At 45.0% G+C, this 18,929-nt stretch overlaps 1 protein-coding gene across 4 annotated transcripts in view; it reads left to right on the top strand.

The window, feature by feature from the left end:
- The window catches only part of LOC129831307 (zinc finger MYM-type protein 4-like), a 28,072-nt gene extending 9,720 nt beyond the window's left edge, over positions 1 to 18,352 (top strand). For 2 of the 4 annotated variants that reach the window (XM_055894598.1, XM_055894596.1), the window contains exons 14-28: positions 73 to 245; positions 3,781 to 3,931; positions 7,201 to 7,332; positions 7,625 to 7,662; positions 8,423 to 8,558; positions 9,795 to 9,907; positions 10,139 to 10,337; positions 11,635 to 11,844; positions 13,010 to 13,134; positions 13,351 to 13,528; positions 13,713 to 13,864; positions 13,962 to 14,076; positions 14,338 to 14,595; positions 16,803 to 16,935; positions 17,119 to 18,352. In XM_055894598.1, coding sequence (XP_055750573.1) covers positions 73 to 245; positions 3,781 to 3,931; positions 7,201 to 7,332; positions 7,625 to 7,662; positions 8,423 to 8,558; positions 9,795 to 9,907; positions 10,139 to 10,337; positions 11,635 to 11,844; positions 13,010 to 13,134; positions 13,351 to 13,528; positions 13,713 to 13,864; positions 13,962 to 14,076; positions 14,338 to 14,595; positions 16,803 to 16,935; positions 17,119 to 17,353 — 2,348 coding nt within the window. In that variant the 3' untranslated portion in view covers positions 17,354 to 18,352. The remainder of the gene's footprint in view (positions 1 to 72; positions 246 to 3,780; positions 3,932 to 7,200; positions 7,333 to 7,624; positions 7,663 to 8,422; positions 8,559 to 9,794; positions 9,908 to 10,138; positions 10,338 to 11,634; positions 11,845 to 13,009; positions 13,135 to 13,350; positions 13,529 to 13,712; positions 13,865 to 13,961; positions 14,077 to 14,337; positions 14,596 to 16,802; positions 16,936 to 17,118) is intronic. The other 2 variants (XM_055894597.1, XM_055894599.1) reach the window with 2 other exon arrangements.
- The last annotated feature ends 577 nt before the right edge of the window (positions 18,353 to 18,929 follow it).

Here is an 18,929-nt window from a genome sequence, read left to right as displayed (position 1 = left end):
CCAGGAGTTCGCACCTTGGTGTATAAAGACACATTTCCCTGTCTCTCGCCCTCTTCTCTCCTCCATATCCAGGCTGTAAGCTGCTCTACAAGCACGACCTGACCAAGCGCTGGGGGAAACACTGCAGAACCTGTGCCTACTGCGCCTCTACCGCGCAGGAGGCCGTCACAGGCCAGTACGGAGGCAAGATGGAGGAGTTCTGCTCGGATGAGTGCAAGTCCCACTACACCCTGCTCTTCTGTCAGGTAAAGGAAGGAACCACACTAAAGAACTGAACAAAACACCTGGGGTTCAATGAGGCTCAATACTTAGAAGCCGTCTTCTGTTGGTGTGTATCTCTTTTTTCTTTCAGTTTAAATGAATCTCAAATGACTCGAATACAAACTTTTGTAGACTTGTCCGAAAACTTGAAGACTTGTTCTCTCATATTAGTGCAGGTGGAAGGAAGAAGTTGGGGATAAGAAACCACATGAGTGAATTAATTGAACTTTCCAAATGGTGTATCCAATATGGCAGTTGGAATAGCTGTTGGCAGGGCAATTCGTGTTAGTGCTTCAGTCTCCCCTGTTTTCTCAGCGGCAGCTGTAAACGGCATCCATGTCAGCAGCGGTCTCGTCGCAAAACTAAGACTGCCGCCGAAACAAAGACGGTTCTTTGTTCTGTCGAGTTATTCGAGGATGGAAAGAGAGGAAGGCTCCACACCACTCTCTCACTTAAATATCTTACCTAGTTATTTTCAGATCTCATTTTGCTCTTTGGCATCTGTGTGTGTGTGTTTTCTGTACCCATTTGCTCCTCTCGCTTTACAGACGCTCCCCACCCCTTGGCTGCCACCCTTCTGATTTAGTTTACAGTGCGCGCACAACCTATGTGGAATTCCTGGTGTCTGGCAGTGTTTACACCAATGCAGAGTTCATCTCATCCTATGCTACCCTTAAGTCCTTTGACTTTTTGGCCCTGATGGAGACATGGATCCCCCCCAGAGAACACTGCTACTCCAGCTGCTCTCTCTTCATCTGACTACATTTCCCCTCACAGCCCGAGAGCATCTGTTCGTTGCGGTGGTGGCACAGGGCTGCTAATGTCTCCTGAGGGGAGATTTTCCTCTCTTCTCCCTCACCTTTCTTCCCGGCCGGCACGGGCCTCCGTGGCTGAGTGACTCATTGCGATCTTACAGAGCAGGGCTGTGGGCAGCTGAGCGAAAATGGAGGAAAACTACACTTTTGGACGGCCTATCATCCTTTCACTCCCTCTTTACCTTCTCTTCCTCTGTATCAACTGCTAAAGCCACTTTCTGTCTCTAACCCTTAGGGAACTTTTCTCCACTTTCTCCTCCCTCCTTAATTCTCCACCTTCTCCCTTGTCCCTCTCTGCGGACGACTTTGTCAACATGTTTGAAACGAAAGCTGAAGACATCTGCTCTTCATACACTCAGCCTATAAATCCTGCAACTATTGAGGTCCGGCTGCCCGACAGCCTGCCTGCTCGACCACATACCCTTCTCCAGACCATCTCTGGAGACCTCCCATTGCTCACTTCCCTTATGAACTCATTCCTGATCATTGGCTGCGTCTCATCAGACATCAGAATGGCCCGATTCGCTCCCCTCCTCAAAAAGCAAACGCTCGTCGAATCTGACGTCAAGAACTGCAGACCGGTATCCCTCTTTTTCTTTCCAAAACACTTGAGCGTGCTCTCTCTGACCAACTATCTCATTATCTCTCTCAGAATGACCTTCTTGACCCAAACCAGTCAGGCTTCAAGACTGGTCACTCAACCGAGATTGCTCTTCCCTGTGTCACGGAGGCTCTCTGCACTGCCAAAGCTGTCTCTCTCTCCTCTGTTCTCATCCTCCTAGATCTATCCAATACCTTCAACACCATGAACAATCAGATCCTCCTCTCCACCCTCTCAGGGCTGGGCGTCTCAGGCTCCATCAAATCCTCCTCTCCACCCTCTCAGGGCTGGGTGTCTCAGGCTCCATCAGATCCTCCTCTTCACCTTCTCAGGGCTTGGTGTTTCATGCTCCATGAGATCCTCCTCTCCACCCTCTCAGGGCTGGGCCTCTCAGGCTCCATCAGATCCTCTTCACCCTCTCAGGGCTGGGTGTCTCAGGCTCCATCAGATCCTCCTCTCCACCCTCAGGGCTGGGTGTCTCAGGCTCCATCAGATCCTCCTCTCCACCCTCTCAGGGCTGGGTGTCTCAGGCTCTATCAGATCCTCCTCTCCACCCTCTCAGGGCTGGGTGTCTCAGGCTCCATCAGATCCTCCTCTCCACCCTCTCTGGGCTGGGTGACTCAGGCTCCATCAGATCCTCCTCTCCACCCTCTCAGGGCTGGGCGTCTCAGGCTCCATCAGATCCTCTTCACCCTCTCAGGGCTGAGTGTCTCAGGCTCTATCAGATCCTCTTCACCCTCTCAGGGCTGGGCGTCTCAGGCTCTGCACACTCTTGGACTGCATCCTACCTGGCAGACTGCTCCTACCAGGTGACATGGAGAGGATCTGTGTTTGCACCACGTACTCTCACTACTGGTGTGCATTATTACGATTCACATATAGCTAGCAGATAATTAGGACGTAAAACAGTTGCTTTGTGTTTCTTGTTTAGTTTCTACTGCCATTGTTGTCCTGGCTGAGAGATGGTTCAGTGAATTGGTAAGTCAATAGGGCTAGCCAGCCATGAAGAATTGGTAGCTACCCACAAAAGATACATCTACCTTGGATTAACATTCGTTTTAGGTCATTTTTGCCTGTTTAATTAGCTGGCTAGCTTGATTATTATGATTCACATATCTAGCTGAAAATTAAGTAAAATGTTTGTTTTGTGTATATCTTGGAAGAAGGTTCAGTGAATGGGGAGGTGAAGAGTGAGGTAATACAGTAGGGGGAGTGCGATTGCTTCTCAAATGTATTGTTTTATGCATTCTCCACACTCTCGTCCTCACGAACGTACTCAAGAGAATTCACTCAGAGCACGAGTGTGGATCACAGCAGTATGCATATTGAGGAAAAACACCTGGTCTTTATCTGCAAACATCAAAGCAGTGACTCGTTCATGCTCTACAACATCCGTAGAGTACGACCCTACCTCGCATAGGAAGTAGCGCAGGTCCTAGTCCATCTCCCGTCTGGACTACTGTAACTCGCTGTTGGCTGGGCTCCCCGCTTGTGCCATCAAACCCCTGCAACTTATCCAGAACGCTGCTGCCCACCTGGTGTTCAACCTTCCCATGTTCTTCCATGACACCTTGCTCCTCTGCACACCATACTGTTTGAAGCTTGCATCCATTACAAGACCATAGTTCTTGTTTACAGAGCAGCAAGAGGAACTGCCCCTCCCTACCTTCAGGCTATGCTCAAACCCTTCACCCCAACCCGAGCACTGCGCTCTGCCACCTCTGGTATCTTGGCCCTCCCCCACCCTACAGGAGGGCAGCTCCCACTCAGCCCAGTCCAAGCACTCCTCTGTCCTGGCATCCCAATGGTGGAACCAGCTTCCCCCTGAAGCTAGGACAGCAGAGTCCCTTACCCATCTTCAGAAAACATCTGAAACCCTACTTCTTCAGATTATCTTAAATAATCCCAAACCCCCCCCCCCCCCCTCCAATGACTAGCTCTGACTTTGCTGATAGCCACTTTATTGAGGAAACATTTACTTTCTGTGATATGTGGATGTCCCACCTGGCTATCTTAAATGATTGAACTAACTCGTAAGACATTCTTACCCTGAGGTGCTCTCTAACTGCTATTTCTACATTACATCTTGATTTTTTGCCTCAGGTGGCCAAGTGTGACGCGTGCGAGCGCCAGGGGAAGCTGATTGAGACCCTGCCGATGCTGGGCGAGGTGAAGCACTTCTGCAACCTCCAGTGTCTGCTCGACTTCTGCAGCCTGCAGACCCAGAACCAGGGCAAGCCCCAGGGCCAAAAGGGTAGGACTTACATTATAGCACATTGTAATGTTTCATCATAGGGTATTACATGTCCTTGGGTTTTTCACACCACAGTTTCCCGCGTGTATCAAGAATGGTCCACCACCCAAAGGACATCCAGCCAACTTGACACAACTGTGGGAAGCATTGGAGTCAACATGGGCCAGAATCCCTGTGGAACACTTTCGATAACTTGAAGAATCTATGCCCTGATGAATTGAGGTTGTTCTGAGGACAATATTAGGAAGGTGTTATGAATGTTTGGTATATTCCTTGCCTATAGAAAGTCTACACTTCCTTGAATCTTTTTCACATTTTATTGCTTTACAAAGTGCGATTGAAATAGTACTAATTGTAATTTTTTGTCATTGATCTACACAAAATACTCCATAATGTCAAAGTGGATCTTAAAATTTGAGATTATTTTACAAATTAATAAAAATGTAATAACTAAAATTGTCATTGCATAAGTATTCACCCCCTTTGTTATTGCAAGTGTAAAATTAGAAGTAAAGTCAAATTTGGCCAAACAAATCACATAAGCTATATGGATTCACTCTGTGTGAAATAATAGGGGTTGACATGATTTTTGAATGTGACTACCACTTTCTCTGTCCCTCAGTGAAGTATTGAATTTCAAGCACAGCTACAAAGACCAGGGAGCTTTTTGAAAGCCTCAAAGTAGGGCAGTGATTGGTATATGGGCAACAATAACAAATCAGACATTGAATCTATCTTTAAGCATGGTCAAGTTAATAATTATGCTGTTTGATGATGTATTAAACCACCTAGACACATCAAAGATGCAGCTGTCCTTCTGAGCTGCTGGACAGGAAATAAAACTCCTTAGAGATGTCGCCATGAGGCCATTGGTGATTTTAAAACAGCTACAGAGTTCAATGGGAGTGAACTGAGGAATCAACAACATTGTAGTGGCTCCACAATAATGACCTAAATTACAGTGAAAAGAATAATTAAAATATCCCAAAACATACATACAGTGCATTCGGAAAGTATTCAGACCCCTTGACCTTTTCCATATTTTTTGTTTCGTTACAGCCTTATTCTAAAATTGATGAGGGAAAAATAATAATTTCATCAATCTACACAATACCCCATAATGACAAAGCATGGATAAAACAGGTTTTTAGAAATGTTACCAAAGTAATGAAGAAAAATGAAATATCACATTTACGTAATTATTCAGACCCTTTACTCAGTATTATGTTGAATCACCTTTGGCAGTGATTACAGCCTCGAGTCTTCTTAAGTATGACATTACAAGCTTTGCACACCTGTATTTGGGGAGTTTCTCCCATTCTCCTCTGCAGATCCTCAAGTTCTGTCAGGTTGGATGGGGAGTGTCGCTGCACAGCTATTTTCTGGTCTCTCCAGAGATGTTCAAGTCCGGGCTCTGGCTGGGCCACTCAAGGACATTCATAGACTTGTCCGTAAGCCACTCCTGCGTTGTCTTGGCTGTGTGCTTAGAGTCGTTGTCCTGTTGGAAGGTGAACCTTCGCCCCCGTCTGAGGTCTTGAGCGCTCTGGAACAGGTTTTCATCAAGGATCTCTACTTTTTGCTCCGTTCATCTTTCCCTCGATCCTGACTAGTCTCCCAGTCCCTGCCGCTGAAAACATCCCCACTGCATGTTGCTGCCACAACCATGCTTCACCTTAGGGATGGTGACAGGTTTCCTCCAGACATGACGCTTGGCATTCAGGCCAAAGAGATAAATCTTGGTTTCATCAGACCAGACAATCTTGTTTCTCATGGTCTGAGTCCTTTAGGTGCCTTTTGGCAAACTCCAAGTGGGCTGTCATGTGCCTTTTACTGAGGAATGGCTTCCATCTGGCCACTCTACCATAAAGGCCTCATTGGTGGAGTGCTGCAGAGATGGTTGTCCTTCTGGAAGGTTCTCCCATCTCCACAGAGGAACTCTGGAGCTTTGTCAGTGACCATCGGGTTCCTGGTCACCTCCCTGACCAAGGCCCTTCTACCCCGATTGGTCAGTTTGGCCGGGCAGCCAGCTCTAGGAAGAGTCTTGGTGGTTCCAGACTTCTTCCATTTAAGTATGATGGAGACCACTGTGTTCTTGGGGACATTTTTTTTGGTACCCTTCCCCAGATCTGTGCCTCGACACAATCCTGTCTCTGACCTCTACGGACAATTTCTTCAACCTCATGGCTTGGTTTTTACTCTGACATGCGCTGTCAACTGTGGGCCCTTACATAGACAGGTGTATGCCTTTTCTAAATCATGTCCAATCAATTGAATTTACCACAGGTGGACTGTAATCAAGTTATAGAAACATCTCAAGGATGATCAATGGAACAGGATGCACCTGAGCTCAATTTCGAGTCTCATAGCAAAGGGTCTGAATACTTATGTAAACAAGGTATTTCTGTTATTTTTAAATGTTCAAAAAATCTGATTTTGCTTTGTCATAATGGGGTATTGTGTGTAGATTGCTGAGGATTTTTTAATATCAATTTTAGAATAATGTGGAAAGTCACGGTCTGAATACTTTCCGAATGCACTGTATGTATGCAACAAGGCACTGAAGTAATACTGTAGAATAAAAAATAAGACTACAAAGGAATACACTTTTTGGCCTAAATGCAAAGCATCGTTTGGGGCAAATCCAACACATCACTGAGTAACTGCCTCCTTATTTTCAAGGATGGTGGTGGCTGCATCATGTTATGGGTATGCTTGACAGGATGAAAAGAAACGGGGTGGAGCTAAGCACAGGCAAAATCCTAGAGGATAATCTGCTTTAGACCAGACACTGGGAGAGGAATTAACCTTTCAGCAGGTCAACAACCTACAACACAAAGCCAAATATATATACTGGAGTTGCTTAAGAAGAAGACAGTGAATGTTCCTGAGTGGCCAAGTTAAAGTTTTGACTTAAATCTGCTTGAAAATGTATGGGAAGACTTGACAATTGCCGTATAGCCATGATCCCCAACACCTTGTTAGAGCTTGAAAAATAATGATAAAATATTGCACAATAAAAGTGTGCAAGGCTCTTTTGAGACTTACCCAAGGTGAATACTTTTCTATCAAGGTATATTAGTGTTACTTTTATTTTTCATTATTGAAAAATATATATTTTTCTTCCCATTTTTGAAATTAGTATTTTTGTATAGATCGTTGACACAAAAAAAAGACCAATCCATTTTAATCACACGTTCCATAAGCACTGTATAGTCACTGCAACATTTTATCTCACGCTCTCATTCTTTCTCTTCCGCTCATCCTTCCAGTGGCCATCTCAATCGCTCAATCCCCCTCCAATACTACCACTGCTACGAGCATGTCTGATCCAGTCATCGCCAACGTAGTCTCACTAGCCAGCTCCCCCATTGACCAGCCCAACTACACCACTGCCCTGCAAGGTATACACACACAGACTCGGTTACCAGTTAAATACAATTTACTGTATACACACGGGTATACACACAAGGTGTTGTACACTATTACGTGTAACTGGAGAGTGTTTAACCAGTGTTTTCATTCATCAGTAAATGTCTTTGAATGGGGTTGAGTTGTTGCTAATAGCGTAGTCTTTTGACACCCATTAAGGTGCAGGTTAATTACAAATGAAATTAGGTTGGAAAATGATCTCATTAGCAGGCCTGACTGACTGTGGTGTTTAATACTAACTCCTTTTCTGTTGCGTCATTACAGGGACTGTTCCAAGAAGACATGTGAAGTATGTTGGAAATGTAAGTAGTGCATAGGTGTCCTTTTTAGGTCAAGAATTGCAAAACTGCGGGGGTTTTCACACTCAACAGTTTCCTGTGTGTATCAATAATTTTTATTATAATTTTTATTTATTTAACCTTCATTTAACTTGGCAAGTCAGTTAAGAATAAATTCTTATTTTCAATGACGGCCTAGGAACAGTGGGTTAACTGCCTTGTTCAGGGACAGAACGACAGATTTTCTTTTTACCATGTCAGCTCGGGGATTCGATCTTGCAACTTTTCGGTTACTAGTCCAATGCTCTAACCACTAGGCTACCTGCCCGTCACCCAAAGGACATCCAGCAAACTTGACACAATCTTGGGAAGCATTGGACTCAACATGGGCCAGTATCCCTGTGGAAGGCTTTCGACACCTTGAGTCCATGCCCCGACGAATTGAGGCTGTTCAGAGGGCAAAAGTGGAGGGGTGCAACTCAATATTAGGAAGGCGTTCCTAATGTTCGGTATACCCAGTGTATGTTTGTGTTATGCACATGGGGGCGAATTGGAACTTGCACTTAAGTCGAATTGGAACTTAGGCTGCGTTTACACTGGCAGCCTAATTTGTATATTTTTTCACTAATTGGGCTTTCGACCAATCAGATATTTTTCAAATAATTGGGCAAAATATCAGAAACTCAGCCAAAGTCCTGCATTTATGTCAATTGGAAACTAAGTGAAATTCAAGTGGAATTAGGTTTGTCCCATGGTTACTAACAGTCTCTTCATTGTGTGGCAGGCCAGCACACAGACACAGGCCCCTCGGGCCCCTCCACCCAAGGTTCAGAAGAACAAGGCACTACTCTGTAAACCAATGGTCCAGAACAAGGGCATCATGTGTAAACCCAACCTCACCACCTCAGGGTGCCAGACAGGTACAACACCACACACACACACACAGCATATATACCACATGCACTATTTGTATTTCTTTGCACTCAAGAAAATACAAAACAATATGAAGGTTTAAAAGGTATCAAAAATAACATGTGCAGGAGAGGTAATAAATAAAAAAATTATGCTTTTAAGGCCCCTCCCCCTTTAAAATGAAAACATGGTGAATTAGGGGGTGGAACACATAATTCAAGTAAAATGCATAAACAGAAAATAAATGGCTGTGATAGGCCATTGAATACATACTTTTGTATGTGGACACCCCTTCAAATGAGCAATTTCAGCCAAACCCGTTTCTGACAAGTGTATAACATCTATGCAATCTCCATAAGGAAACGTTAGCAGTAGAATGACCTTACTGAAGAGCTCATTGACTTTCAACGTGGCACCTTTCCAACAAGTCTGTTCGTCAAGTTTCTGCCCTGCTAGAGCTGCCCCGGTCAACTGTAAGTGCTGTTGTGAAGTTGAAACATCTAAGAGCTTCAACGGCTCAGCCGCAAAGTGGTAGGCCACAAACTCACAGAACGGGACTGCTGAAGCGCCTAAAAATGGTCTGTCCTTGCTTGCAACACTGACTACCGAGTTCCAAACCGCCTCTGGATGCGACGTCAGCACAAGAACTGTTCGACAGGAGCTCCATCAAATGTGTTTCCTTGGACGAGCAGATGACCATGTGCAATGCCGAGCGTTGGCTGGAGTAGTGTAAAGCTCACCGCCAATGGACTCTGGAGCAGTGGAAGCGCGTTCTCTGGAGTGATGAATCACGCTTCACCATCTGGCAGTCCGGGAAAGAATCTAGGTTTGGGAGATGCCAGGAGAGAGCTACCTGCTTGAATGCATATTGCCCCAACTGTATGATATGGTGGAAGAGGAATAATGGTCTGGGGCTGTTTTTCATGGTTTCTGGCTAGGCCCTTTAGTTCCAGTGAAGGAACTAATGTGAGCCAGGACTAATCGCCCAACAGTACCCGACTTCCACTTCCACTAATGCAAGTCCCCGCAGCAATGTTACATCTAGTGGAAAGCCTTCCCAGAGGAGTGGAGGCTGTGTTATAGCAGCTAAAGGGGGACCAACTCCATGTTAATGCCCATGATTTAGGAATGAGATGTTCGACTAGTAGGTGTCCACATACGTTTTGGTAATGTAGTGTACATATTCAAAGGCGCACACAAGTACATTTTGTATTTCTATTTACCTTGACATTGTTGGTCCACAGATGATAATTTCCCCAAGGTGATCATCGTGCCTGTCCCAGTACCGGTGTATGTTCCAGTCCCCATGAACCTGTACACCCAGTACACCCCCCAGCCTGTTGGACTCCCCATACCGGTATGTTAACACCAAACACTACCTAGACTTCACCTGAGTCTGGCACACAGATTTCTCCTCGAATTCTCTCAAACAAGAGCTGTGTGCTCTGGACTAATTTTTAAACCAACTAACATTGAATAGCAGTTGTAGGTTGGCTGATACATGCTCTTGCAGAACAGAAGTGCTACAGGAACAAAGAATTGCATCCCTCATAGCCTCCATCTATCTCTTTATCCGCCCCATTTCCAGCTGCCCGTGCCCATGTTCCTGCCGGTGACTCTGGACAACGCTGAGCGCATCGTGCAGACCATCCAGGACATCAAGGAGAAGATCCCCTCTGACCCGTTCGAGGCAGACCTCATCCTCATGGCCGAGATGGTAGCGGAGGAGGGGATGGAGAAGTCCCCGCAACGACCACCTGAAAGGCCAGCCCCAGCAGTACAAGATGGTAACCAGGGGCGGGAGTCAGGGATTGGGGATGAGACCTGGGTCATGTTCATTATGCACCAAATGGAAGAAAACGGACTGCGACATGGAGAGATTTCATGGACTTGCACAACATTTTCTGTTGCGTGGCCTAATGAACATGAGCCAGTTGGAACTTGTGAGACCCTCTCTATGGCTTCATAGGCCAAGCTACAGCGGTGAATGCGTGTTATAACTGGGCTTTCTTGGCGCTTCCACCAAGTCTCTCTTTAAAAAGCAATTCACAGTTGAATGAGAGTCTAAAAAGCTATTGGTAATTTGAATTCTGAATTCAGGTAACGTATTGGTTCATTGAGCTTATTTTGCCCCTTTTCAGATATGAGAAGTTTGCCTAGCCTCTCTACTATAGATTCCTCTTTTTTTAACCCTTATTGTAGGTAAGTTTCAAACACAAAGACCAGGGAGGTTTTCCAATGCCTAGCAAAGAATGGCACCTATTGGTAGCCACCTATTGGTACAAAAAAAAACATTGATATCCCTTTGAGCATGGTGAAGTTATTAATTACACTTTGGATGGTGTATCAATACACCCAGTCACTACAAAGATACAGGCGTCCTTCCTAACTCAGTTGCCGGAGAGGAAGGAAACCACTCAGGGATTTCACCATCAGGCCAATGGTGACTTTATAACAGAGTTTAATGTCTTTGATAGGAGAAACCTGAGGATTGATCAACAACATTGTAGTTCTCAGTACAACCAATTTGACTGAGCTTGAACATTTTTGAAAGTAACAATGGGCATTGAATTACCCAGAAAGACTCAGCTGTAATCTCTGTCAATGGTGTTTCTAACATGCATTGACTCAAGGGGTTGAATACTTACAGTATCTAATCAAGATATAGTGTTGAATTTTTTCATGTTTATTTTTTCTAATGTTAATTTGTCTTCCACTTTGACAATTAGAGTATTTGTGTAGATCATTTTAAAAAACAACAATTAAATCCATTTGAATCACACTTTGTAACAACAATGTGGAAAAAGTCAAGGGGTGTGAATACTTTCTGAAGGCACTGTACATAGTATTAACAAAAACGATGTAGTAACAATAGTTTCTGTTACTTACCTCAAATAATTCAACACTAGTAACTGCCTGGTACATGGTGATATCAATGAATGTTAAAGAAACTGTGTATTTGAGATTACCATTTTAACAAGAAGTTCCTACTTAACTGTCAAGTAAATAACAGGGGTTACCGATGAACATGTTGAGAGCTGTCTCATAACTTGAATACTTTTGTGTTTTCTCTTCGGGGACCAGACCAGGGAAGCACCTACAGTGGAGACCTGGACACAGAAGAATTGAGTAACTTCCTCACCTCTTGGCATGACGAGCCACCTCCCACCCCCGGCGTCTCCTCGCGCCACAGTCGACCCTATGCCCACGAGACGCTCCGACCCATCCTGGACATCAACACCCCCACCACACCCCCACCCCCCATCATGGACATAGAGGCTGACTTCCCTGTCCGTGAGTGATGCTGGACTTTTCCACCTTCTCAGAGTTCTCAGGGATTCCTGATTTTGAGCATTGTTTACATGGACTCAGTCTGAGGCTTTTTGTTTCTGAAGTTTCCCCATGTAACTTGTATAGTACTTCAAATCAAAACTTTATTTGTCACATGCACCGAATACAACAGGTGTAGTAGACCTTACCGTGAAATGCTTACTTACAAGCCCTTAACCAACAGTCCAGGTCAAGAAGAGTTAAGAAAATATTTACCTAATAAACTAAAGTAACACAATAAAATAACAATAACGAGGCTATATACAGGGGGTGCTGGTACAGAGTCAATGTGGAGGCTATATACAGGGGGTACCGGTACCAAGTCAGTGTGCGGGGGTATAGGTTAGTCGAGTTAATTTGTACATGTTGGGGTTAAGTGACTGCATAGATAATTAGCAGCAGTGTACAAAACAAATGGAGGGGGGTGTCAATGTAAATAGTCTTGTGGCCATTTGATTAATTGTTCAGAAGTCTTATGGCTTGGGGGTAGAAGCTGTTAAGGAGCCTTTTGGTCCTAGACTTGGTGCTCCGGTACCGCTTGCTGTGCGGTAGCAGAGAAAACATTCTGTGACTGGAGTCTGACAATTGTATGGGCTTTCCTTTGACACCGCCTATTATATAGGTCCTGGATAGCAGGAAGCTTGGCCCCAGTGATGTACTAGGCCGTACGCACTACCCTCTGTAGCGCCTTGCGGTCAGATGCCGAGCAGTTGCCATACCAGGCGGGGATGCCACCGGTCAGAATGCTCTTAATGGTGCAACAGTAAGACTTTTTGAGGATCTGGGGACCCATGCCAAATCAAATGTTTTGTTGTGCCCTCTTCACGACTGTCTTGGTGTGTTTGGACCATGATAGTTTGTTGGTCATGTGAACACCAAGGAACTTGAAACTACTTATACCTTGGTTGAAGACTGTCAATCTTTGATGAGGGTAATTATATGGTCAAAACATATTGACTATATAGTGAATGGCTTCTAGCTCTATATATCTCTATCTTTTAACTGCCCTGTTATATTTTAACCATGTAACAAGCCTCAGTAAGTCAAACCCTTTGATACTACACACTGCAATTCTTCTGGCCTCATTCTCATTGTAGTCTGTAGTCAAATATCTCTATCGTTTTGTCAGAAACCCTGGAGCTGATGGCCCATTGGAGGGATCAGGAGAGGGATAGAAGTCCCAGTCCTCCACCTTCTCCTCCACGACGAAGAGCCAGAAGGAAAGCTCGGGATGGCTTGCCACAGAAGAAAAAGGTACGAGCCCCAAAAATATGTCTAAATGAGACCCCTTTCAAAGAGCGCCTTGTGCGATTTTTATTTCCAGATTTCGACTCCCAGCAGTGCGCCTTTTATTTTTTTATTTTTTTATTGTTCTTTGTAATTCTGGATAACACTTTACTTGACACTGGGCTGCAAGTTAAGTGTTACCTAATTTGGTGTGTGTGTGTGACAACCCTGTTGACCCCACAGAGGCGAAAGTCGAAAGCAGCAGAGACTGCGTCAGTGGTGGCGTCACTGGGTGAGGCGCATAGTGACGTGGTGCCCGGCGAGCCCCCTAAACTGCAGCACATGTACGGGGTGGACGCCTGGAAGAGATGGGTCCAGTGGAGCAAGACCCAGCCTGACCTGGAGAAGCCTCGATTTGGCTGTGGGTCTGCTCACTGATACACTTGACTATTATGAAAATCCTGATATCACACATTTTGTTGCTTTGCTTCTTCCTCATTTACCGCCTCCTTATAGAATTCAACCTACCTCTTGATTGCCTATGGGAATCATTTAACTTAGTAGACCGAATAAGTTAACCTTGACGTTCTGTTTCCCCGTTACAGCGCGACCAATGGAGATAAAGGAGGATGTTTTAAAGTGCACTACAGCAGAGCTGAGCTACGGTCTCTGTCGGTTTATCTGTGAAGTCCAACGACCCAACGGAGAGTCCTACAGCCAGGACAGTCTGTTCTATCTCTGCCTCGGCATCCAGCAGGTAGAACACACACGTTAACCCAGATATACACACAAAAACTCACTCCGGGTGATATCGTTCTGTTAAATGTCATGTATAATGGACCCTCTTTCTGCAGTACTTATTTCAGAATGGGCGCATGGAGAACATATTCACTGACCTCTTCTATGGCAAGTTCACCCTGGAGATCACCAAGCTGCTGAAAGGCTTCAAACCTACCATAACGGCCAGTGGTAAGACATACACACGCTCGTACGCCCAGTGGGGGAAATAAAGTTCATAACAAAAAAAAATGGTATTAAGGCCTTTGCTTTGACCTCTTATTCCATATCTCGCTCCTCCATCTTAACTCCCGCTCTCTCTCCCCCTCTCTTCCTTTCCGTTCAGGTATAGTAGGTAGGTTGATGGCGTTGGGGTTGTGTTATTAGTATGCTTCTTGAACGGTCTTTAATGTTTGAATCTCTCCCCTCCCTCCCTCCCTCCCTCCCTCCCAGGCTACCTGCACTCGCGGGTGGAGGAGGAGTACCTGTGGGACTGTAAACAGCTGGGGGCCTACTCTCCCATCGTGCTGCTCAACACGCTGCTCTTCTTCTGTACTAAGTTCTTCCAGTTCAAGACGGTGGCCCAGCACCGCCAGCTCTCCTTCGCCCACGTCATGCGCTGTACCAAGTCCATCCACGACAACACCAAGTCCAACTTCCTGCGCTTCTACCCGCCCATCCCCAAGAAGGACGTGCCTACCGAGACAGCAGGTGCTTTTAGTCTTTTTGTGGTCTCCTTCACTCACCTCTCTACCCTTCGCTCTTGTCTTGTTCATGTGTCTTTTGTGCTTTTTGATACTGTGTTTTGCATATGTTTCTGCTCTGGTAAAACATTGCAGGTTTTACTTATTTTTTCATGAGACTGGAAAATAATGGACTAGCTTCTTCGGCAAAGTAGGAAGCAAAGACGGAGTGGCAGACGTGACGTGGTGAGATTAAGATGCTGGGCGACCAGTCCTCCATTACTACTCATCAATGTTCAATCATTAATGAACAAACTTGGCAAACTCAGAGCGAGGATCTCCTTCCAGAGGGACATCAGATTCTGCAACATACTTTTGAGACTTGGCTTTCCTCCGACAACCAAATGGATTATATGCAACCAGCGGGTTTTACAGTTTTTTGAGTGTATAGGAAGCAGCCTCTGGCAAGCGCAAAGGTGGTGGGCTCTGCTTTATGACTAACACCCTATGGTGCGACGGAGGAAATGTACAGGAACTTGCAAGCTTCTGATGTCCACTATCCTCCCTGTGCCCAAGAAAGGGAACATAACTGAACTGAATGACTACCGGCCAGTAGCACTCACTTCCGTCATCATGAAATGCTTTGAGAGGCTAGTCAAAGACCATATAACCTCCTCCCTCCCCAACACACTCGACTGTCTCCAATTTGCCTACCGTCCTGACAGATCCACGGGCGACGCCATTACACTGCCCTTACCCACCTGGACAAAAGGAATGCATATGTGAGGATGCTCTTCATCGACTACAGCTTGGCCTTCAATAACACAGTGCCCTATAAGCTCATTACAAAGCTCACGGCCCTGGATCTGAACTCCTCCCTATGCAACTGGGTCCTGGACTTCTTGACAGGCTAACCCCAGGTGCTGAAGGTAGGAAACATTACCTCCTCCACACTGATTCTCAATACAGGGGGCTCACAAGGGTGTGTCCTTAGTCTCCTCCTGTATTCCTGGTATACCCACGACTGCGTGGCCTCGCACAGTTCCGACTCGATCATCAAGTTCGCTGACGACACAACAGTAGTAGGCCTGATTACCAACAACGACGAGACAGCCTACAGGGAGGAGGTAGGCACTGACGGTGTGGTGCCAGGTAAACAATCTCTCTCTCAACGTCAGCGAAACAAAGGAGCTGATTGTGGACTTCACTAGGCTGGACACGTCCCCATTCTCAACGGTGTCACCATGAGACGGTTGGCCAAAAGGCACCTAAATGACTCTTAAGACCATGAGAAACAAGATTATCTTGTGAAACCAAGATTCAGCTCTTTTGAATGCCAAGCGTCAAATATGGAGGAAACCTGGCACCATCCATGTTTTTCAGCGCCAGGGACTTGGAGACTAGTCAGGATCGAGTTCCTTGATGAAAACCTGCTCAGGACCTCAGACTGGGGCGAATGTTCACCTTCCAACAGGATAACAACTCCAAACACATAGCCAAGACAACGCAGGAGTGACTTCGGGACAAGTCTGAAGCCAGAGCCCGGACTTGAACCCGATCGAACTTCTCTGGAGACACCTGAAAATAGCTGTGCAGCGACGCTCCCCATCCAACCTGACAGAGCTTGAGAGGATCTGCATAGAAGAATGGGGAAAAACTCCACGATGATGGGGGAAACTATATAATACATTTTAGAATACGGCTGTAACGTCACAATGTGGAAATGATCAAGGGGTCTGAATACTTTCTGAATGCAGTTTAAAAATATATATATATATATATATATATTATAATTTTTATTATTATTTCACTTGGTCCCCATGCCCCCTCAATGGTCATGGTGCTCCCCCTATGGTAATTCCCTCCCCACCCCCTAAAGTCTTTACTCTGCCTCCACCCCAATGGACATTTATATATTCATTAGTGCTACAGTTTATGTATATAGTGCCATTTCTATTGTTTAAAAAATATATTTTCATTTTTTCACTTGGTCCTATGTTGGCGCTTAAGATTTTCACTGTTCCCTGCAATCATACACTCAACCCTGTACATGACTATTAAACACTGTATCTCTGTGTTGCCTTCAAGGTTTCTTCCTAATTAGGGAGTTCTTCCCCTGCCACTGCTGCCTTGGCTAACTCTTTAGGGGATTTGTGTGTGGTTTGCTTTTTAAAAAAAAAGTATGACACAGATCATATTTGATTCGTATGTAATCGTGGACCTGTGTGTGTGTAGCAGATGTAGATGGTGTGGCAGCGAAGAGGAAGAGGGATGACGAGGAGAAAGAGGAGGTGCTGGAGATGATGGAGAACAGTGAGAATCCCCTCCGCTGTCCTGTCCGATTGTACGAGTTCTACCTTTCCAAGTGGTGAGTGACACACACCATCTCCCCATGCTGCAGGCCATGCTGTAGGCCAATCTAACATTTAGTAGTGTAACCTGAAATTATTCTTCTTGACATTGCTTTTCAAAACTCAGCTTTTCTGAGCTCTTTCCTCATATCATTGAAAACGAGCCCTCTCTAACACAGAGCTCTCCTCCTCTCCTCCAGCTCGGACTCGGTAAAGCAGCGCACCAACGTGTTCTTCCTGCTCCCGGAGCGCTCGTGCATCCCCAACAGCCCCATGTGGTTCTCCTCCCAGGGCCTGGACGACCACACTCTGGACACCATGCTGACGCGCATCCTCACCGTCAGGGAGATCCATCTGGGAGACCCCCAGAGGAACAAGCCCCAGTCCAAGGACCCTGAGTGGGTCCCCGACCAACACGACGACAACTCGGATTGACCATGAGGACTCGTACACACACACACACACACACACACACACACGTACAGTTATAAGCTTTTGTTTAAATACAAACACTACGTGTTGATCCATAAGGACTTCTAGGATCCACCTTCAGCTGTGTGTGAAGAGGAGTGGGTTCACACAGTTCTAGACTGAGACGGTGTCATGTACACACATTGTGTAGGAGATGCGTGTACATGCAAATTATAAACAGATGCTCAACTGCTCATTCTGTCCGGTCACTACAAGGCAAATGGAGGGAGAAAGTAGGAGGAATCACTTTAAGAACTGCCATACTGCCTTTGTCAGCATTATTGTGGTCGTAGAGAAAAACAAGTCCAGTTAACAAGATATTTTCAAGTTCTTTAACGTCACCATAGGAGAGAGACGATGCTCTCCAGCCCTATTCAACATGGACTCCCATTGGGAAAATGGTCAAAAGCTTTTAAGAATTTGGGATCCCGTATCTGACCAGGTCCTTTCTACTGCTGAATTCAATATTCCCTGTCTTTCTTTCTTTATTGGGTCACTGCAGAAGTTACAATGGATTGAATGCCAGTGATTGCAATGTTGTTTGAGAATTTTGTGTTTTGAAGGGATTAGCCTCGTTGTTTTGGGAATGAGATAATATTGAATGAACAACGAGTGATATAACTTGATATCAGAGGTGTTGTCCATTGCCTACTAAAACTGATGGCTGGCAGACATTCCTTGAATTGACTACGAGTTATATCGAGTCATTTCAACTTGTCAAAATGCTTGATGTCACGTCAGTGCTCCTACATGCATGTATAATGTTGAAGGAAAAAAATGTAATTCTGTGTTTCCTTATGTAGAACACTTGCGATGTCAGGAAAGAGGACGTAGAATCGTTTGTTCATTTGGAAAGACAAGCATTTACCTTGCAAGTGCTCCTCATACTAGTTCAAAATTGCATAGATTTTTTTCTGAGAAACTTTTTAATCAAATATTTTTAAATAAATGCTGATAAACAAATGTTTAACTTTGGAAGCTTTATTAATGCAGAGAATTACAGACATATGATTTTTTTATTATTATTTTTTTTACAGTTATTATTATTTAGGCCTGAACTCAATCTAAGAAGCATGCTCAAAGTGAAGATCTCTGATACATTTTGTCAGTCAGTTTTAGAAAACAATTAGAATTACAACATAGCAAAACAGTATTACAGTAGAACTTCAGTCATCAGCTCACAAACCCCTTTACTATTCATTCATCAATGCTAGCAAATGTGATACTTGAAATAGATTTAAACTAATATTCAGACTTTTTATTTGGACCTAGAGGTGTTGTCCACCCATAATTCTATACTATTAGTTAAACACAGTAAAATACCCTTAAATTATTAAAGAAAATGTATAATTTTGCTGACAACTTAGGAATGGAATTGCTCTAGATGCAATTCATTACATTGTCAGTTAAGCGTCAAAGCCACCTGCTCCTCTGGGCTGTCTATAATGATCAGGTGTCGCCGCCCCCCCCCCCCCCCCCCCCCCCCCATGGAGACAACAGTCATCCCGACTCTCTGTCCAGGTCAGTGTATTACTAGATA

Source organism: Salvelinus fontinalis, chromosome 32 (assembly GCF_029448725.1).
Source record: "Salvelinus fontinalis isolate EN_2023a chromosome 32, ASM2944872v1, whole genome shotgun sequence".
Lineage (NCBI taxonomy): Eukaryota > Metazoa > Chordata > Actinopteri > Salmoniformes > Salmonidae > Salvelinus > Salvelinus fontinalis.
The sequence above is the reverse complement of the archived record's forward strand: the minus strand, read 5'-3'. Positions and strand labels throughout refer to the sequence as shown.